Source organism: Patiria miniata, unplaced genomic scaffold, assembly GCF_015706575.1.
Source record: "Patiria miniata isolate m_02_andy unplaced genomic scaffold, ASM1570657v1 HiC_scaffold_3, whole genome shotgun sequence".
NCBI classification, from domain to species: Eukaryota; Metazoa; Echinodermata; class Asteroidea; order Valvatida; family Asterinidae; genus Patiria; species Patiria miniata.
In genome coordinates, this window is record NW_024037069.1 from 14,115,731 (window position 1) to 14,135,550 (window position 19,820).

Genomic DNA, 19,820 nt, shown 5'->3' on the forward strand with positions numbered 1-19,820 from the left:
TGTCTGTGGCGAAGTTTGCGGTAATCGCTTCAAAGTTAATGTACATGATGACCATAATGCAGGCAACACCTGTGCGCGAATAAAAAATGATTACGTCATCAGACCGGAAGTTACAATAAAAATGGTGATGACGTCATAATGACGTCATCAAGTATGGTATTACAAGCAATCAAAGATTTCTAGATTTAATCTTTGAAAATCAATATAAAATCAATTGCTACAGATTTGATTTTGTTTTTTATAACAATCGATACAATATTGCAGGGTCTTCAGTTTTGGTATTAAGTGCAAAATCACGTGACCCTTCCTTCCGGTCAAAACCGGAAGTGCCTTATTATTTGAAATTGGCAGAAGATGCGAACTTGCTTTCAACGATGTGAGTGACTGCCTAGGCAGTACTGTACAAACATATTACAGGTGACGTCATCAAATGTTAGAGCGCCCTCTGGCGGCATGTTGAAAAGATTTAAAAATGCATATTTTGCGTTGATGTGTATGGCAAAGTTTGCGGTAATCCATGGCCCAACACCGTGTGGTTGTTCCTACAACCTCTCGTTTTTTTATATTTAACTGTGACCCTCAAGTTCATGGCAAATGTTCCCAAGTTCATCATTTTATGGCAAATGTAGCAGAGAATTTGCGGGCAGTCAAATCGTGATTGGTGCAGATTTTATAGAAGAATTACTCATTACCACGCGGGCCCAACCCCATATCGCGGACCCAGAAACTGGGCGTGCTGCGCTGCAGACGTTGATATTCGGAGATGGCCGCCTTATGCGCATGGGGGCCCACTGGTCGCCGATGATGACTCGATCGGTACATTATGATTTAGAACTTATGTAGTAGACTAGTACTGTTGTTCCCGAATGCGCCAAAAAACATGAGGACTGGTTTGAGAGTACAAAAAAATACATGATTATTTTGTGAACATGTTGCAAGAACATATCGTCTGTGTTTACAATTGAACATAAAAAATATGGTTCCCTCATTAAATCTACTCTGTCACTTGTAAAGTGCAAATCTTGCTTTGTGGATAACTTTTAGAACTTCATGGTTGTACCTTGATATTTTCGAAAAACACAGTGTTGTTAAACAAAACTGTGTGCGAAAACAATGAGGAAGCTTAAAAATAAAATTAATGCATGACCACACGGTTAACGGTGATTCCGTTTTAGTTTGAAACCTTCGTTCGGCACAAGCCTACGTGTTTAGAAAATAAATATGAAGCACATAGTTCCTCTTTCCCAAAGACAACATTTAAAGTGCAAACCCTGCTTTACGTAGTATAGGCCCATTTTAGAACCTGTGATGCCATGGTTGTTCCACGAAAAAGTGAACCCCAAAAACATAGGTTTTCTCAGTATTGTTTGTGAAATACACGTAATGAGGAAGTTTGAGGGAAAAAAACACACTATGACCACATATTTGTGAGAACTTAATTGAAATACCTTTTGTCCAGAACATGTTTTTTCTAAATAAATATGCAAATCCAAAATAAATATATCTAATCCAGTTCCCTTTTCCAACAAACCATAAAATACGGTAAAGCGCAAATCTTCATTCTGTACTTCAGAAAGCAATATCAGATGGGAGCGCTGTTCAAATCCGACGATCATGCACATTGCTATCATTGTCATAATTGTTTTGAATCAAAACGGGGGGGGGGGGGGTGTTTGACACCCACCGGATCCACGCCTGCGTACCTAGTGCATGTGCAAGATTTTTTAACACGCACAATTAAAGGTCAAATACCAGGTTGAGAAAGCCTGCAGGCACTGGGAGCGTACTGCTCGACACCGTGGGACGGAGGTTGCAAAGCAATAGATCAGCCCATTAGGCCCCGCCTACTGTGCACGTATTATTATAACCAAAAAAACACGTGTTGTGTAAGTATAATGTTTCCAATACATGATGCGCGCACGCATGTCGGACGTAAAGTTGTGCACGCTTGTCGGACATTAAATCAGGGCTGTGATTGGTCAAACACCACTGGGCGGGGCTTAATTAGTCATCTGTGAGCTCGGATGGGGCGGTTGCTGTAAGCTAATGTACAAGCAAATAGGTTTAACACTTCGTGATAAATTTCAAGCCCCACGATTGCTATTTATTTCACTTGAAGAGCAACCCATCAGTAAGACAGTTGGTGGTGTGAAACGAAGTACTGAAAATATTGTACATTAAATTCGATTTCGTTTCCTTCATAAGCTTATAGCTACCGTAGCATCCTCCGCATACAACGGCTTCAAGGTAGGTCCTCTTTCTTATAAGTACCAGCCTTAAAAACAACTGTGTCAAATTATTTCTCGGTTTCTTTCTTTTTATTTTAAGAACTTAACTGCAATTTTCAGGAAATGCAAGCCGATCGTTTCAGCCCCAGCTGATTCTAAAGTACCAGTCAAGTTTGACCGTATAGTTGCTCGTCCATTCTGACCAAAGTTTTTTACACGAGTGTCACAGTATCAAAGCTCGACTTCGTGATCTAACTTATGCAGCCAGTCGCGGGCCTCAAAGATTATTCCTGCTGGCTGTCTTATATCGAACGTCCCCGGAAACATTTGTATTTCTTGTGTTTCGTCTATTCCAGCTGAATTCGATTCAAGTCGATTCCTATTTCATTCTACGGATACTTTGAGTAAATAAACTGATAACACATCGTACATTCTACCGAGACCAACGCCTATAATTCTAATGCATTGTTTAAAAAACCTGTCCAAGTTCAGCTCATCCGATACTATGCCTTTGTGAAAAAAAATAGTACTTAGGCCAAAAAAAAAAATATTCGGTCTCTGGTCAGACCGAAGTTCTGGAATTGACGTGGGGACGCAGCTTTTTATTTTTTTTCTTCAAGCTTGGATTGTACAGACAAGGTGGGGTACTATTTTGCTTTTTTGGTGTCCTCATGTACATTGGTGTCCTCCATAATTTGCCTTGGTGCTCTCGATCATTTGCCTAGGTGCAATTTCCCATTCCTTGGTGCTCTTTGAAAAAAAAATTGAGGAGGTGCGGCAATAGAGGGCGCTGTTGGAGCTACAGCGGAACATTTTGGGAAAAAAGATTGACGCGCATGATTAAAATCGACGCGCGCGCTGACCAGAGACCGACTTATTTTTTTTTTTGGCCTTATGGCCAAAAAAAAAAGTCTCCGGTTTCTGGTATGGAGCTTGCCCAAAAAGTGGTGCGGCAACGCGGTTTATTTTTGTTTAGGTGTTGGGCCTTGAGCCCAACACCTATTGTTATTGTAAGGGTTTACTATTATTAGGTGTTGGGCTTTAGCCCAAAACCTATTGTTAGGTGTTGGGCTTTAGCCCAAAACCTATTGTTTTTGCTAGGGTTTTTAGTTTTTTTTCTCTTCTATACACATTCCTTCTCCAGAACTGTGTGTCAAAATGAAAACATATATGAACTTCAATTGTCAATACATGAATGCACAACCTACCGCAGATGTGCTTTTTTGCAATTACATAATCATGACGTCATCACGGATCACGTGACGTCACTTCAAAGTTTAATAAATTTAATCTTTGAAATTCCATATAAAATCAACCATGAGAGACCGGAACCTGAAATTTGCGGGAATCGACATGGTAATACATGATCTTCATTTTATTTTGTGCGCGTAAAATCACGTGACCCTTCCTTCCGGTCGAAACGATTGAAGTGTCTGCCTGGATTGACCTTTCAAAAAAAATAATGGGTGACGCCATGAAGTGTTGGAGCCCCCTCTAGCGGCAGGTTAAAAAACGTCAAAAACGCATTTTCACTTGATGTCTGTGGCGAAGTTTGCGGTAATCGCTTCAAAGTTAATGTACAAGATGACCATAATGCAGGCAACACCTGTGCGCGAAAAAAAAAGATTACGTCATCAGACCGGAAGTTACAATAAAAAGACCTTTAAACTTTCAAAAATTGCTAGAAAATATACCGTGATAGATATAATCAAGATTTGGCTGTATATAGCACAGTTAAAATAGCTCTTGAACTTTCTGGTAATGACATCATAATGACGTCATCAAGTATCGTATTACAAGCAATCAAAGATTTCTAGATTTAATCTTTGAAAATTAATATAAAATCAACTGCTACAGATTTGATTTTGTTTTTTATGGCAATCGATACAATATTGCAGGGTCTTCAGTTTTGGTATTAAGTGCAAAATCACGTGACCCTTCCTTCCGGTCAAAACCGGAAGTGCCTTATTAATTGAAATTGGCAGAAGATGCGAACTTGCTTTCAACGATTCGAGTGTCTGGGCAGTACTGTACAACAACGTTACAGGTTACGTCATCAAATGTTAGAGCGCCCTCTGGCGGCATGTTGAAAAGTCAAACATGGATTTAAACATGCATATTTTGAGTTGATGTGTGTGGCAAAGTTTGCGGTAATCCATGGCCCAACACCGTGTGGTTGTTCCTACAACCTCTAGTTCATATTGTTGCTGTAGTAATTGATTGTTACATTGCAGTTATGCAATACAAAGGGGCGCTGCTGCTGTAGCTGCTGCAGAGACTGTACTTGCATCGTGCGACGTGGATAGTGCTGCTAGTATTAGTAATCAGGGAACCAGGAGCTGAAAAAAAACAAACATCACAGCTCCTCAACTCGGAGATCGAGAGTTACTTGTTCTTCAAAAGGGTCAAAATTTAAATACTATGGATTATGTAGCAAACGCCAGACATAAATGTGGTGGATCATAAAAAATCGTCCAAACTAATATTTTGTCCGATCTGGCACCCCATATTTTTTAGTTTTTTACATTTAAAATTGTATTAAAATTCTTACAGACACTAAAGATAAATGCCCACACTTCACAATTCTGTTAAAAATACATGTACTCATAACTCCCACAGGTGATCAGGATCTGCAGAAAAATGATGATCAACATGTCACTTTTCATTTTCTTTTAAATTTTCGGTGGGTTGACAATTGACTTTTTGAGATATTCTCACCCAAAGAAGAACACCCTTAAAACGAATGTTGTTTCCCAAAATGGAAAAGTAGCCATTTTGAAAAAGAACCACTCTACAACATGGCTAAATAGCGCCACTTTCGGGCCCGATTGCATCCAAAATGCTGAGAATTGGAAGCTCTAAGTCCAGGCTAGAGGTTCAGTGCCACATGATTTCAATTCATCAATTCCATGGCTCTCAGAACTCTCTAATATAGAATATTTTGAGATATAACTTCTATTCATGAGCTCGGCGGACGGATTTTTGGCCTGTTTACAGGTGTGCAACATGTACCAGGGCCTTTTCACACAGTGTGCCAAGGTCAGTTCGTGGCAACACATACGTATAGCGTTTGTACTACAGACGTACTCGACAAGTTTTTGCTGAGCCAGACATATGTTGTGACGGCTGGAGCCTTCTCTCCAGGCTGTGTGCTATTTCGGAGGGCAGCCTTCCTTAATACACGAAGCTAAAGATACTGGGGTGAGATATTGACTTTCTGTTTATAATTCATTATTCAAAATGTATAATCATTAGACCGACAAATTTGTTACAAAACTGTGTTTAATTGTGCCCTCACTCATTGTAATTTTCAGGGTCTTACTGACTCTTTATAGAGGTCTTCCAGTCTTAGAAGTAGATCTTAGTTTTCATCTGCATTTAAACCTTCTTGTAGTGTTCTGGGGGAATGATAAAGTTTGGGAGATCAAAAGAAGAGTGTGTATTGGAGTTTATTGTCATGTCATCTGTTGAATAATACAACGGTGAGGCCTGCCGACCAAAACATTAAACCCGTCCATGATGTCCTTAGGAAAGCTTTTGGAAGAAAATAGTTTCCAATTTGATTTTGAGTCAAGAATGTAGCAAGAACTTTAGTTCGTTTACAGTCCTCATGATGTGCATATTTGCAGGAGTGACATTGGAAATGCTAGCTGTATATTCTACACTGGTCTTTATTTATTTCATTCTACTTCCTGGTTCATGCCACCATTACGCGAGAGTGAAGCATTACGCCTGCCTGAGGCATTCCAGCAATGGCTTTACTTGCACTTCCGGTAAATCGTCGCAGAGCTGACAAACCGGCGAACCGACCGTTTTGACGATTTTGTGGTTTTTGAAGGTTGCTCTTTCAAGTATTAATGCCAAAATTATTAATTCCTGTCTGGATTTCGAGATTCGGAGCCCCGCCTGTGGCGAATCTGTCATGACAAATCCATTATTTGACATAGTGCGAATACGGAATTTCGCTGGTAACCAACTGATGTAAGGTGTGCGTTCAAAGTACCAACGAATGGTGTGCTACTGTCGTTGTCAAAAATGTCACGTAAACGATGACTTTTTAAGACTAAATTCATTTTACACTTATCTATTATGATCAAATAACATTGCACGCTACATGTACAATGCATAATATTTCCCCTAAAACTAGTTAAACGAACTACATGGAGTTGTGCGATATGTTTTTATTTGATCGTAAATGTATTCGATCGTAAATGTATCGGATCGCACACGCGCTGTATACAGCGCGCGCGATCCGACAATCTGACGAATAGCATACAAACAGTGTGACGAACAACCGGCTATTACAGATTTTGTACCCTGGTTAAGACCGTTTAGTTACTCACAAAGCGAACTCGTAGGCCTCGTCATAAGGGAATAATTCCCTTAAAGGAAAGATATTCGTAAAGCAGAAACGAGTCTCAAAGAAAACATCAAAGGAAGAATAAAGGGGAAAAAAAAGACTTTCAGATACAGCTCGATTAGGCAAGCCTAGTCTTGTTTGTTTCACTTTAACGATTATTCTTCGTATTTACAAACTAAGGAAAGGAATGACTTGAAATAAAAAATATGGCATCGGTTTTTAGTGTGATCAACTTTTTTATCAGAGCTTTTTAAGCTGAAATTAAATTACAAACTTATTACTGGCGCCCTCGCCTACCACGTATACTTAGAATAAATCCACTGGGTGAAATATCACAAACCTATGACGAATTAAAATAAACATTGACATCCTGACACAGACCGCTGTGTCTTGCCTTTCGTTTGCTTTGTCATTTGTTTTATTTTCAGAAAAGAAACTGGAGTCATATCACAGAAGGAAAAATATATCTTATTTAATTTCAATTTGGATACGCAATTCCAATCTTTCCCTATTTCTCACGTACTGTTTGTTTCATCTAAGTTAACACTGAAAATAACCATTTACAATGCGGAGGCGCTATTAGGTTTGGGGTAAATATTAGTTAACACAAAAAGAGTTTTAGTCTGGTTCCCTAGACCTGACAAAAAATCCCAACGCTCACGTCTAAATTGTAGGTCAGGCAGCCTCCGTGGCTAAAAATATACGTGACGACATTGACGGCCCTTTTTCAAAGCTCGGCTTCGTTTCCGATTTCGCTTTAATATAGCTTTTAATGTTCTGATCAAATTTGTAAATAAATCACTTGCTTCGTATTATCATACAGTTATGATAATGCAGTTTGATATTTCTGTAAGATAACATTGACTAATGTTGATCTGGAATCTTCAAAATTAGGCACCCAAATAGCACTGTAATCTGGCGGAGCCGAGTGAAGACCGAGTTTTGGAAAATCTCGGTAACGGTCGTCAAATTCAAAATAGTACATGACGCAGCAAAAAGTTCGCCCATACGATCCGAGTATTATAACCCGTGAGGTTATATAGACAAAGTAAGACAGTAAGAGACGAAGTGGTACTTGGGATGATGTGGTTTATTCGGTTGGCTGTGACGCTCTCTGTCTGATTCCTACATTCTACCGGGTTTTTTATACAGTAAATGAACATTCCAATCTTACAGCTATCTTACAGGTTTCTTGCCTTATTAGGAATCGTTCAGTAACTATTGAATATTAATAATACAGAATTGAAGGTGTTTGGTCAACTTGTATCTGGGGGCAGGGCTAGGCAAATTAATAGAACAATCGGATTTCCTTATAAGTCCGTGGGCTGAATCACTGTGGCCTTCCGGTGCAGCCCAGCATCCACCCACGCGGACCTTGTGGCTAAACTGGACATTCCTTAGATGTGTCTCATTACCAGGAAAGTGGTCCTGTTCCTTGAAGGTCAACGTATACAACTTAAACAGTAAATATAAAACATGATATTTTATCATGGTGATAGTATACTTGATGCACAAAATCGTCGTTGAATTTCAAGTTTTCTTAATGAAAGCAATGAATATTAATCATCAACTAATTTTAAAGTTTTTAATAAGCAATTAGCAGTTAATTAAACGTATATTATACTCGGAAATATACTCGGGCGCTTTCCGATTGCCGACGAAATGAACTCGGCAAACTTCGGACATTTCCGGAAAAAGGAGGAATTCTTCCTGTTTAAGTCACGTGACGTAAATTGTAATACAATGGAGGCCACCTGACCTAAGATTCCTCAGGAATAGTCAGAATCTTTTGGTCTGGGAACCAGACTAAAAGAGTTTGCCCAAACAAAATAGCGCCCTCCATTGTGTCCACAATATCTCAAACTAAAGAAGCGTTCCCGTGCTATTTTCGAGTTTCACATCGAAAAATACATTCGTATTTTCCTAGCAACATCATAGTTATCCACCTTTGAATGAGACATCGAACGAAAAAATCCAACGACTTTTAGTTATTTAATTATTTCTTCATGAAGTTCGAAATATTATTGGCTGCCAGACAATGATGCGGCTTTCGCAGGACTGTTTCATTTGTGCGCAAAATGAAGCCTTTTCAGAGGGTTGCACACGCCCAAAATCGGGAAAAAGTAGGTTTTTTGGGGTTAAAGCAAAACATGCAAATTGAAAAATCATTAGGAGAAAATAATATCCATGTTTTTGTGGAAGAGCACTTTCAAGGCTGTTTTTCTGTCTTGGAAAGACATCATATATTAATGATCATACATCACTGATCATACTCCCTACGGGACCAGCATGACGACGAGCGCCGCCAACGTCAGCATCGCGGCCGATAATGTACAGATCAAGTTTAGCCAGTTACAAATGGGGGATGAATTCGGGCAGGGTAAAAATTACGACTATTACAGAAATTCCTTAGCAATTCAGCCATACTCTTTATTTGGCTTGAAAATGTTTACGAAATTATGCAATTGATGACATACTTATGGTACCGAAAAAGTTACACTTTTTGTATACGCGTGTGCAAGTTCAGTGTTAACATTGTGTGGGACTATGTGTGCTATTGCTAGTTTCGACGTTTGGATTGTGTGAAAACACGGGGTTTTCGTTGCCAACGAGCTCCCCAATTCGATATTCTGCTGCAGAGCTGCACGCTATGGACACCCTACATTTGCATGACAATGCTTGGCTATTGAATCTGGACTTACCTAAAGGTATGCGACGTAGAAAACGTGGCAAAGCTGGTGGAGTAAAAAAACTGATGCGGAAACGTAAGTTCAAACCGTATCTACCCTCAGTTATAATGGGCAATGTACAGTCCGTGAGAAATAAAAGTGATGAGCTTCAGGCAAATACCCGGTATCTACAAGATTACAGGAACATCTCTCTCATGGCATTCACTGAAACCTGGCTTAAGGACACCGATAGTGATGGTCATGTGGCAATAGATGGGTTTAAACTGTTGCGAGGGGATAGGATCCTAAGCGATGCAGAGAAGGCTGGTGGTGGTGGAGTTTGTCTCTACGTTAATGAGAAATGGTGTCATCCGAACAATGCTGTGATTAAACGCCATTCCTGTTCCCCCAACTTGGAAATTCTGTCGGTCAGTCTGCGCCCATATTACCTACCCCGGGAATTTTCTCATGTAGTTTACTCAACTATATACATTCCTAATCGGTCAGTTGCCAAGCAGGGTGCCGATGAATTGTGTTCAGCTATTCATGATATTGAACGGTCTAATCCAGATGCCATGGTTATCATTAATGGCGATTTCAATCATGCCTCATTAAAGAAGAGTAGTGTTCAGTATCACCAATATGTCAACTGCTCTACACGTGGCACGGCAACCCTGGATTTATTTTATTCGAACGTAAAAGGCGCGTATACTGCCTCCCCTCTCCCTCAGCTGGGACAAGCCGACCATAACTTGGTGCTCCTGTCACCGAAGTATCGACCATTAGTGCAGCGTCAGAAACCAAAGATTGTGTCGATTAAACAATGGAATTCAGATGCCTTGAGTGAATTGCAAGCGTCATTGGAATGCACGGATTGGGGCGTATTCAATGAAGCCAACCCTGATTTGAATGACCTTACAGACGCAGTTAGCTGCTACATTAATTTTTGTACCGCAAATGCTATTTCCACGATGGAGGTCAAAATCTACCCAAATAACAAACCCTGGATCACAAAGGAAGTTAAAGATGTGATCAATCGGAAGAAGCAGATCTTCGGACAGGGTGACAGGATACAACTAAAGGAAATTCAAAAGGAACTAAAGCGTGTCATCAAAGCAGAGAAAGCTAAATACAAGGATAAAATTGAACAGACTTTGACACAGAATAATATGAAAAAGGTTTGGGAGGGAGTGAGACTTATGAGTGGATATTCAAATGGATCCAAGAAGAATATTCAATTGCCGGACACATCAGTTGAATATGCAAATCAGTTAAATGAATTTTATAACCGCTTTGATCAGTGTGATTTTCATGCTCAAGTCGAAAACCTTCATGAAATATTACAAAATGATTCCGATCCTTATGAGTTGATTGTTTCTGAACAAGATGTGCGTCCTCAGTTTCTAAAACTAAATACTTCCAAGGCCGCTGGGCCAGATGGAATTTCTGCAAAGGTTTTAAAATCATGTTCGAGTCAGCTTTCAAGAATTTTTACTGTAATTTTTAACTTGTCTTTTAGTACCCGGTCCATTCCAAGACTTGGAAGTGCTCATGTATTATTCCTATCCCCAAGAATTCTAATATTACATGCATGAATGATCTCAGACCAGTGGCCTTAACAGCCATACCAATGAAAGTGTGTGAACGATTGTTTAAGAGTGTTCTGGGTGGTTTTGTATCTAGTTTTATAGACCCTATGCAGTTTGCCTATCAGAGAAATCGTAGTTGTAGTGACGCTATCTTACTCATTTTGGATAAGTTATATGCTCACTTAGAACGAGCTCAATATGGTAATTCTGCTAGAGTGATGTTCTTTGATTTTTCGTCGGCATTTAATACTATTCAGCCACACATGCTCATTCAAAAATTGCTGGACCATTGTGAAGTACCGAAGTCGCTTTTGTCCTGGATTTAAACTACTTGACAAATCGCTCGCAGTATGTTAAAATGAATGCTGCTGGCACGCAATCTAGTTCAATTTATTCAAATACTGGCGCTCCACAGGGTACGGTTCTGGCTCCTTTCCTGTTTTCGTTGTATACATCAGATTGTCGGTCTTCTGAAATGTCATGCCCTTTAATTAAATTTGCCGACGACACTGCGATGATTGGACTGGTTAGTAAGGATGATGATCAGTTATATCAAAATCAACTTCGACAAATTGTCAACTACTGTGATTCGAATTATCTCAAATTAAATGTCTCTAAAACAAAAGAAATGGTTATAGATTATAGGAAGTCACGTCGCCTACCAGAACCTGTTACCTTGAAAGGCAGTGTTGTAGAACGTGTCACATGTTACAAATATCTGGGTGTCGTAATTGACAATGAATTGAGTTGGCATGAACATGTGGATTTCATTGTGAAAAAAATTAATTCTCGCATGTTCTGCCTTAGGAAACTAAATTCGTTCTATGTTGATCGTAAAATTCTGGCAACTTTTTATGACACTGTGGTTGCTAGTGTTTGGGGCTACTGTCTGATATGTTGGGGTGGAAATGTTGGGAAATGTGAAAAAGACCGCATAGATAGAATTATAAAACAAGCAGGAAGGATTCTTGGGGAGTCGCGGCCGTTAGTGGACACAGCATATGAGGATCTGGTGATCGGCAAGCTCACTATGCTACTGAATGACAAAAATCACCCACTTCATGATAGGCTTGCTGAACAGCTGATCCCAAGGTCTGGTCGTATGCGGGTGCCCTATGCTGCGACAAACCGACATCCATCCTCCTTCATTCCTCGTGCAATAAAACATCACAATCTTATGTTCCAGCGTTAATATGATATTATGTAAGGACATTTTTATCATTTTGATTGTTCGTTTTTATTGTTCGTGCAATTGTATATGTAACTGTGTTTTAAATGTGTCGATGTTGTTACTGTATGCGAGCATTTTAAATTACCCCAGTGGGATATAATAAAGATTATTTGATTTTGATTGATTTTTGATTTAACAAGCCATAGGCCAAAAAAAAAAAATAATAGTCGGTCTCTAGTCAGCGCGCGTCGATTTTAATCATGCGCGTCAACCTTTTTTTTTTCTTCAAATTGTCCGCGGTAGCTACAACAGCGCCCTCTATTGCCGCAACTTTTCAAATTTTTGTACCAAGGTATGGGGAAACCGCACCAAGGCAAATGATGGAGGGCACCAAGGCAAATTATAGAAGTCCCCAATATATATGAGGACACAAAAAAGCAAAAAATAATACCCACCTTGTCTGTACAATCCATGCTTAGAAAAAAAAGCGCCCCCCCCCCCCAAAAAAAAAACCCGCGTCGCCGCATCAATTCCGGAACTTTAGTCTGACCAGAGACCGACTATTTTTTGGGGGGCCATAATTCACCTGATGAAAGTGCATCGCACCGAAAGCTCGGGTAAAACTATCCGGTGGGCGCTGTTTCCCTTTTACTTATCGACATTATACATTGGATTGCTCTGTTGTTGATTTTAATGTCCATGATATGCATATGCACAAAAGTAATGTCATATATGAGCCGCTACGGCGTAAATCAAAAATTATCTTGGTCATTTCATCTTCGTATATATAATGAGTCGCTGTTTTGTAAACATGATATATCAAGCGGATATGCATTGTTTCACAGTACGTTTCCCCACAATATTTGTATGGTGTCCGTGTATAGGTCCATCGTGTTATGCACACTTGCAAACGTGCAAACGTTCACTTTGCCTACCACTATTTATTCCACATTTGGTGTTGCATCATATTTCTATGGTTACCAGTCTGTACAACATTTTAAGAAGCATTTTTTTTACGGGTTGACCCAAATTTATGAGTATTTAAAAAAGATCACTATCTCATTTGTTTTGTACACAAGGGTGCCTTTTATGTTTCTGTGGAATGTATTAAACAACCTGGCATGGTTAATTGTGCCAGTATCTGTTGTCCATTTTTGGTTCTATTTTGTAACACTAATGGGTCGTGTATCAAATCCCTGCACAAACATGTTTGTTCCTGTATCAGTCTTAATATCAGTTCTTGGATCAGTATTAACTAGTACATGTACGTACATGCACTGTATGCTAAACCTGATCAGTATTGGTTGAAAACGATGATTTCCATAAACCAATTGCTAGTGTACATGTAGGTCCTTTTTTATGAACAATTTTCTGAGAATCCAGTATATCATTAATCCCATACCTATACAGTCTATTGAGGTTTTATTCAATGTAACTAAATGTCCAACTATCTGCTAGTCACTCCTCTGTCTCCTCTTAAAAAAAGAAAGTAATTAATGAAGCTTTAATATTAATCTGATTTTATGGCAAGGCCCTTTAAAACAGTTTAAATATATTTTTTTTTAAAGAATCCCTACCCTTAAAACAGTTTCTACTTTATTTAAATAAAAAGCTGTGTGGTGTGCGGCAGAATATAGGGCCTACTGACATTGCCAGTTTATTAAAAAAAAAAACCCTTTTCTCCGGCATTTTTTTGTCAAAAATGTTTATACTCAAAAAGTTCCCTTTTGAGACGTAGCTAAAAAAATCGTGAGTGCCTCTTTAAGCCTGGTTCAAATTTTGACCCAAAATTTCTGAGGCAAAGATCAGACCAACTCCCATATGATTTTATTTATATTGTCTAGCTTTAACCACAAGGCTTGTGAGGTAAAAAGTATAGCTGCTGTTATCATTAGGCCATCAATCATCCTGTCATTAATGCCATATAGTTGCAAAGGCAAAAGTGTGCCGGTTGTCAAGCAAAGCTAATCCAATTACGTACTTAGACGCTGTTAACGAGCAGTGAAATTCGTGAAACCCAAAAAACCATAGCAATTTGAACGTTTTGTTTCTTAGAAAATTATGCTCAGTATGATTGAAATGTTAAATTATAACGGAAAAAGAAATTTTAAACTTCATGTCAATGAAAAAATCGCCGTCATCGATGCCGAAACGTCAATACTGGTTACTGGTAAAGCCAACCTTCAAGTCTGGAAGAAATCGTTCGAAAACTTCCCCAAATCTATGTTTTTATATCAATTTCTAGGAATGTCTTCAAGTTTTTTTTTCGCGAGTAGTTTAAACACTTATAAGTATATTTCCGCATTTCAGCTTAATCTGTTGTTGCAAACCGGCTTACACCTTGAACTATCTAAAAAAAAAGGCCATCAAGGATTTTTTGTCTCCCAACCCACGTGCATTGTTCAGCAAAGTGCCGTAGACGTTACGGTTGACTGATTTCGGCCCGTCAAACAATGACGACGGGCATATTAGCATATTCATTAGCGTCACTAGGCGTGACTTGGCGTGGGTCTTGGTATCGACTAATGGAAGCCGGCAATAAGGGTGATATTTATCAATTAATAACTCGTGAAGCAGGCTTTTCTGCAAGTTTTTACTACACACCATCATGGATATAGGAACCCAATTAATATATGTGAGGCTTGAAAAGATAAACAGATATTGCAAACGCCAGTGTTACAACTTAAAAAAAACCCACGTAGCCAGGCCCATTTTTCCAATTTCAACGAAAAGTAATGAACATACCACAACAATTTTTAGCACAAACTTGGATCATCGTATTAGGGAACTGAAGATACCGTCTTCCAAACGGGAGCAATTAATTTCCAAAAATTTCGCCCGCCAACGTGAACATTTGTGTGTGCATGTAGTTTCATTCAAAATAGAGCGTTACGTAACCTTTAGAAATCGCCCTTTGCAGCCGCACGGCTGATTATAGGCCCAGTCCTGAAGCCTTCAAACAGGTGTTTCTCATTCTTTTGGCTAAATACATTTAGCCTCACGCTGTTGTGGTGGTGATGGGGGGAGGGGGGGATGGCCAGGCCATAACCAGATATAGATAAATCTCGAACTTTTTTTCTCACGGGTACTGATGACCAAATACAGAGTAATCTGGGCATGTATACACTTGTTTGGGCTTGAAATTGTTTTCTTCAGCGAAGAGGACCTCTCTCCATCTATTTAGACACTATGAGAAGGGATATAAATACGTTCACCAAAACTGCTTCTGAAGAGATTGTGTTAACACCCATGCACCATCATACTGAAAAGTTCAGCACTGTGGTGGATTATTACTTGAATAAAACGACGGCGCATCGCAGGCGTACCCTTACTCATACTGTTCCGGTATACCAACTGAGCTATCCAGCCCTATGTTGACAGTTCCCCATTTGGTCGATGTGTTTGTTCAAAGATTTCTTTTTAAAGATGATCCCGAAATCCAATGTGCACTACTGTCAAAGAATTTATCTTGATATTTTATCGCCATTTTCCTGTCCCCCATTCTGTCCTTGTTTGTGTTCTGCCGTGAAAAACGAATCTGATTAAATCCCCTTTTTATCAATATCCATGATCATTTTTCTGAAGGCTTGTGCTTTAAAGATTCACATATATCCTGCTAAACTGAGGAAATGAAAATAAACTTGCACTTGTAACCAGAAAGACAATATATTGGGCATGAAACAACATCAAACACGACAGAGATAATATTTTGTCAGCTTGAGGTTGGTTCGCATGTGTCAATGTGAAGACTGCCATCGGCTCATAAAGGGTGCAATATTGAAGTACTTTCCCAAATATACACGGATATTGATATACAGCCAATGAAACCTTGACTCCATCATGACCTTTGCATCACTAGTTTATTTTAAAGCCATTACACACTTTTTGTCTACTTTCTTTTGTTGAAAACCATGAGCAGTGATGTTTTTATATATAGACGTACAGTCGTTGCGCGTGTAAAGTTCAGTGTGTCGTCAAACATGTATGTAAGTTGAATTTGAGTTATAAACACATAGGCCTTTTTCCTGTTCTGTAAAATTTTATTTGCTTTACGGACATGCACATACTGGTAGATGTGCACTTTGTTGTTTCAAACAAGTTGCGATAAGGCATGTAAGTAATATACTTATGTACCTTGACTTTGTGATTACATCATGACACAGACTGTTAATTTAAGCCTTCCTTTGTTATGTAAATTAACTTCATAATAATGTTAATTTTTTTTTGAAATGTCTGATCAAGGCCTAACACAGTACTATGTACATGTGCACATACATGTATACACATGTCAATAACTGGATATTGTACATGTACACGTTTCATTTACATGAACATAGTATCTGGCCTGGGCAAAGTCCTCGAAAAAGTGGACATGGCTGAAAAATGGAAATGTATTATATCTTCAGATCTACAAGCATCACAACAACAAATGCGGTATCAAACTAATGGGGACAACAAGATCTTTTATTCGAGTGGTATGCCAGTGGGATGGAACGTAGTTAAGTGTGTGTTTTCGTAAACAAATCCTGTTTTTTTTGGCTTAAATTTTGGATTTTTGGTAGTCATTTTGGCACCTTGTTTGAAAATGCAAAAAGTAGTGTAATTGTAAATTTGTGTTTTTAAGTCAGAGAGAAAGGTTCAAATGCTATGCCAACAGATTTTTTTTTTATTGATTATTAGTATCTTAAGTGTTTAAACTTGTACCAAAGATGGGCGGACAAATCGTAACGTAAGTTACCGCAATGAAAGTTACCATCATTTTAGGGATTGTGGACAAAATGGGAAATGCAATTTCCTGTATCACCCTCCTACTAAATAGTTTAGTTACCAGCAAATAAACGGTGATTATCTTTATCAATGCATGCACAGCATGAGGAGACTTTTGAATCAAGACCTCAAAAAAATTATGCACGTCCTTTGTATGTAACGAAAGGTACCAAAGTTTAACTGTTGCCGTCCCCCCTCCCCCAAAGCTTGCCACTTTGTATTCATATTTTCAAACAGACTACGGATATATGTCACAGTGTTCGAATAAAAAATAAGTCTCACCGTTGAAAACAATACATTAAGTTATGATACTCTTTTGGGAGTTTCAAAGTGCCTAAAAATGTAACGAAAGTTACCGTGAAATTGCCCATAATATTATTATCCACTTGTATGTATACATGTAAACATAAATTCATGTACTGTACAGGACATATAAAATTTACTTTGCAGTAGTAAAGTCATAATACACGTACTGTAGTATTATACAAAACATAAAACGTGTACAAATCTGCAATACACAACATACCTGTGTAAACGTAGTGAAAAATTCCATTCATTGCATGAATTATCAAAACACACAAATCATCACTACAAATAACACATTTTATTAAATAAATGATAATATTCATTATACTCAACGCAAACTAATTGGTTTGGTGTCGTGTGCTTATTTCCCTACATGGTTCAATCACATGACCCATGCATGTGCATTGGTTATGGTCATGTCATCCAATCAACGGTCAGTGTGAACACGATTTCGTGGGCCCGCAGATTCCGAGATATTTCCGATCGAACTTGTTTTAAGGGAAGCATGTTTATTGAATGCTCACACACTGTCAGGGACAGGACATTAACTAAAAAGGCTGGATTTATTTGGGGGGGGGGCTACTCCTATACTAAAAACACTAAATATACATTGAAAACTACAAGTGAAACTTGGCCCTGCCACACATGCTAAAGGTTAACTTACATCCTCTTAATTGTTTGTTTGTTATTGGGTTGTCTGAACATGACATTTTCCAGGACGCGTTCTCACAGCATTTGCTTGCATACTTTCTGATTTACAAAAACACATTCTCTGTACTTTTTAAAAGTATTTTCGAATTCAATTTTTCATTTATTTTTTTTCAGATATAAAGATCGGGTGACAATTTCACGTATTCACTGAGTGAAGAGAACGGTCGAGCCATGCGGATATAACATATAACGTGTACATGTAAGAACATAATCCTCAAGTGCATCATAGCGAGCATTTGGAGAATAACAGATCTTCACCTAAAATGGTGGGCTGCATTCAACACTTTGCTCAGACTGTTGTCAGGTGCCTGTTCCTTTGGCAACTGGCTCTAACAGTCCTTACGTCGGCCGACCGGTACCCCTTCTTCGAGGAGGTGTACCAGCCAGAGAACAATCTCATCAAGTTGAAGAACATGCTGCTGGATCAGAACACCAGCGCGTTGTACGTCGGCTCTGTCAATCACCTTTACAAACTGTCACCAGATCTGGGCATAGAGGCGACCATCCAAACTGGGCCTCGGCAGGACTATCCGGGCTGTATTGCCCCTCCAGTTGAGTGTGATTATGAGACGACCACGACGGACAACATCAACAAGCTTCTCGTCATTGACCAGGATCGCTTGTTTGTCTGCGGGAGTATATATCAGGGATTTTGCGAAATTCGGAGGCTCTCAGACTTGGGCCTTCTTGGTAATGACAGCTATCAAGAAATCGCCGCAAACACTCCGGACGGAACGTCGGTTGCCTTTATAGCCCCCGGACCACTAGGTACAGATGTGCTCTATGTTGGAACATCCCATGGGCAATGGATTGACAAAGCCGTGCCAACAGTATCAAGTCGAGTTTTGCAAGTGGAGAACACTGGTAGGGATCTCTTTGAGATATTGGAAGACGCCACCAATTTTTTAGAAGCAGAAATACAGATTCCTTCAGATTTTATCACAAACAATGCGTTCAACATTGACTACCTGTATGGCTTCTCAAATACCAAATTTAGTTACTTTGTGGCCATACAGCCAAAGGACCCGGTAGCTATTCAACCCACCTTCTATACCAAAATCGCCAGAGTATGTCAACAAGATATAGCGTATTACTCCTACATAGAGTTGCCATTATCCTGTAAGCAAGGCGACACAGATTACAATGTGGCACAGTCGGCGTATGTTGCTACCATAGGATCAGCCCTGGCCTCAAGTAGTGATTTTGAGGTTGGCGAGAAGGTTTTGTTTGTGACGTTCTCCGAATCGAGAGTCGATGAGATTACACCCACTGAGTCCTCTGCCATCTGTATGTATTCCATCAAGGGGATTAACGAACAGTTCTACAATCGAAGGAAGGAGTGTGCTCTTGGACAGACTGCTACGACAGACATCCCATGGCTTCGCAGCACACCGTGCCCCAGTCATGATCAGAATCTGGTGAGATTCTTTATCATATACTAAGGGAATAAATGTGTGCTGCGGAGGTTTTTATCACTCTGTTTAAGACCACTTATTAGAGTCTGGGTGCTGATAATTACCCGAGCCGGAGGCGAGGGTAATTATCAACACCCAGACTCTAAGTGGTCTTAAACAGAGTGATAAATACCGACGGAGCACATATTTATTCCCATTCATAAATACCTTTTCGGTAAAAAAAAATCATATGATTCGTTCAAAACATCCCGATTTTGTTCAACAAATTCACTTTATGCTTTTTGAAACATCCCTCTTGCAAAATAATGGAGTGTTCAAGCTGGCAAGTAAGATGTAAACAACCCTTTTATGGAGATTGACGCGGGCGTATCATGTTCTGCGCGATGTCGCGCAGAACGCACCTGGCGCGTTGCGTTTTGAATTTAGAACTATAAAATTCGGACTCCCTGGTAGTGTTGCGCATGCCTACGTGAGAATTGTGAACGTTCAATCAATGAAACGATAAGAGGCACTTTTAGGAGTCCACATTTTATTGTGGCACTGGAAAAGTGTTTAAGACCAGCTAGCCATGTCTTTATCATCCGTTTAAGACCGGCCACGTGAC

The 19,820-nt window shown here is 39.3% G+C and overlaps 1 protein-coding gene across 1 annotated transcript; it reads left to right on the top strand.

Moving 5' to 3' along the window:
- The first annotated feature begins 5,293 nt into the window (after positions 1-5,293).
- Positions 5,294-19,243, top strand: LOC119736491 (plexin-A4-like). The gene is made up of 2 exons (XM_038210508.1): positions 5,294-5,429; positions 17,916-19,243. Exon 2 carries the CDS (start codon positions 18,065-18,067, stop codon positions 19,241-19,243), a length of 1,179 nt encoding a protein of 392 aa, XP_038066436.1. The 5' UTR covers positions 5,294-5,429; positions 17,916-18,064.
- Positions 19,244-19,820: the final 577 nt, after the last annotated feature.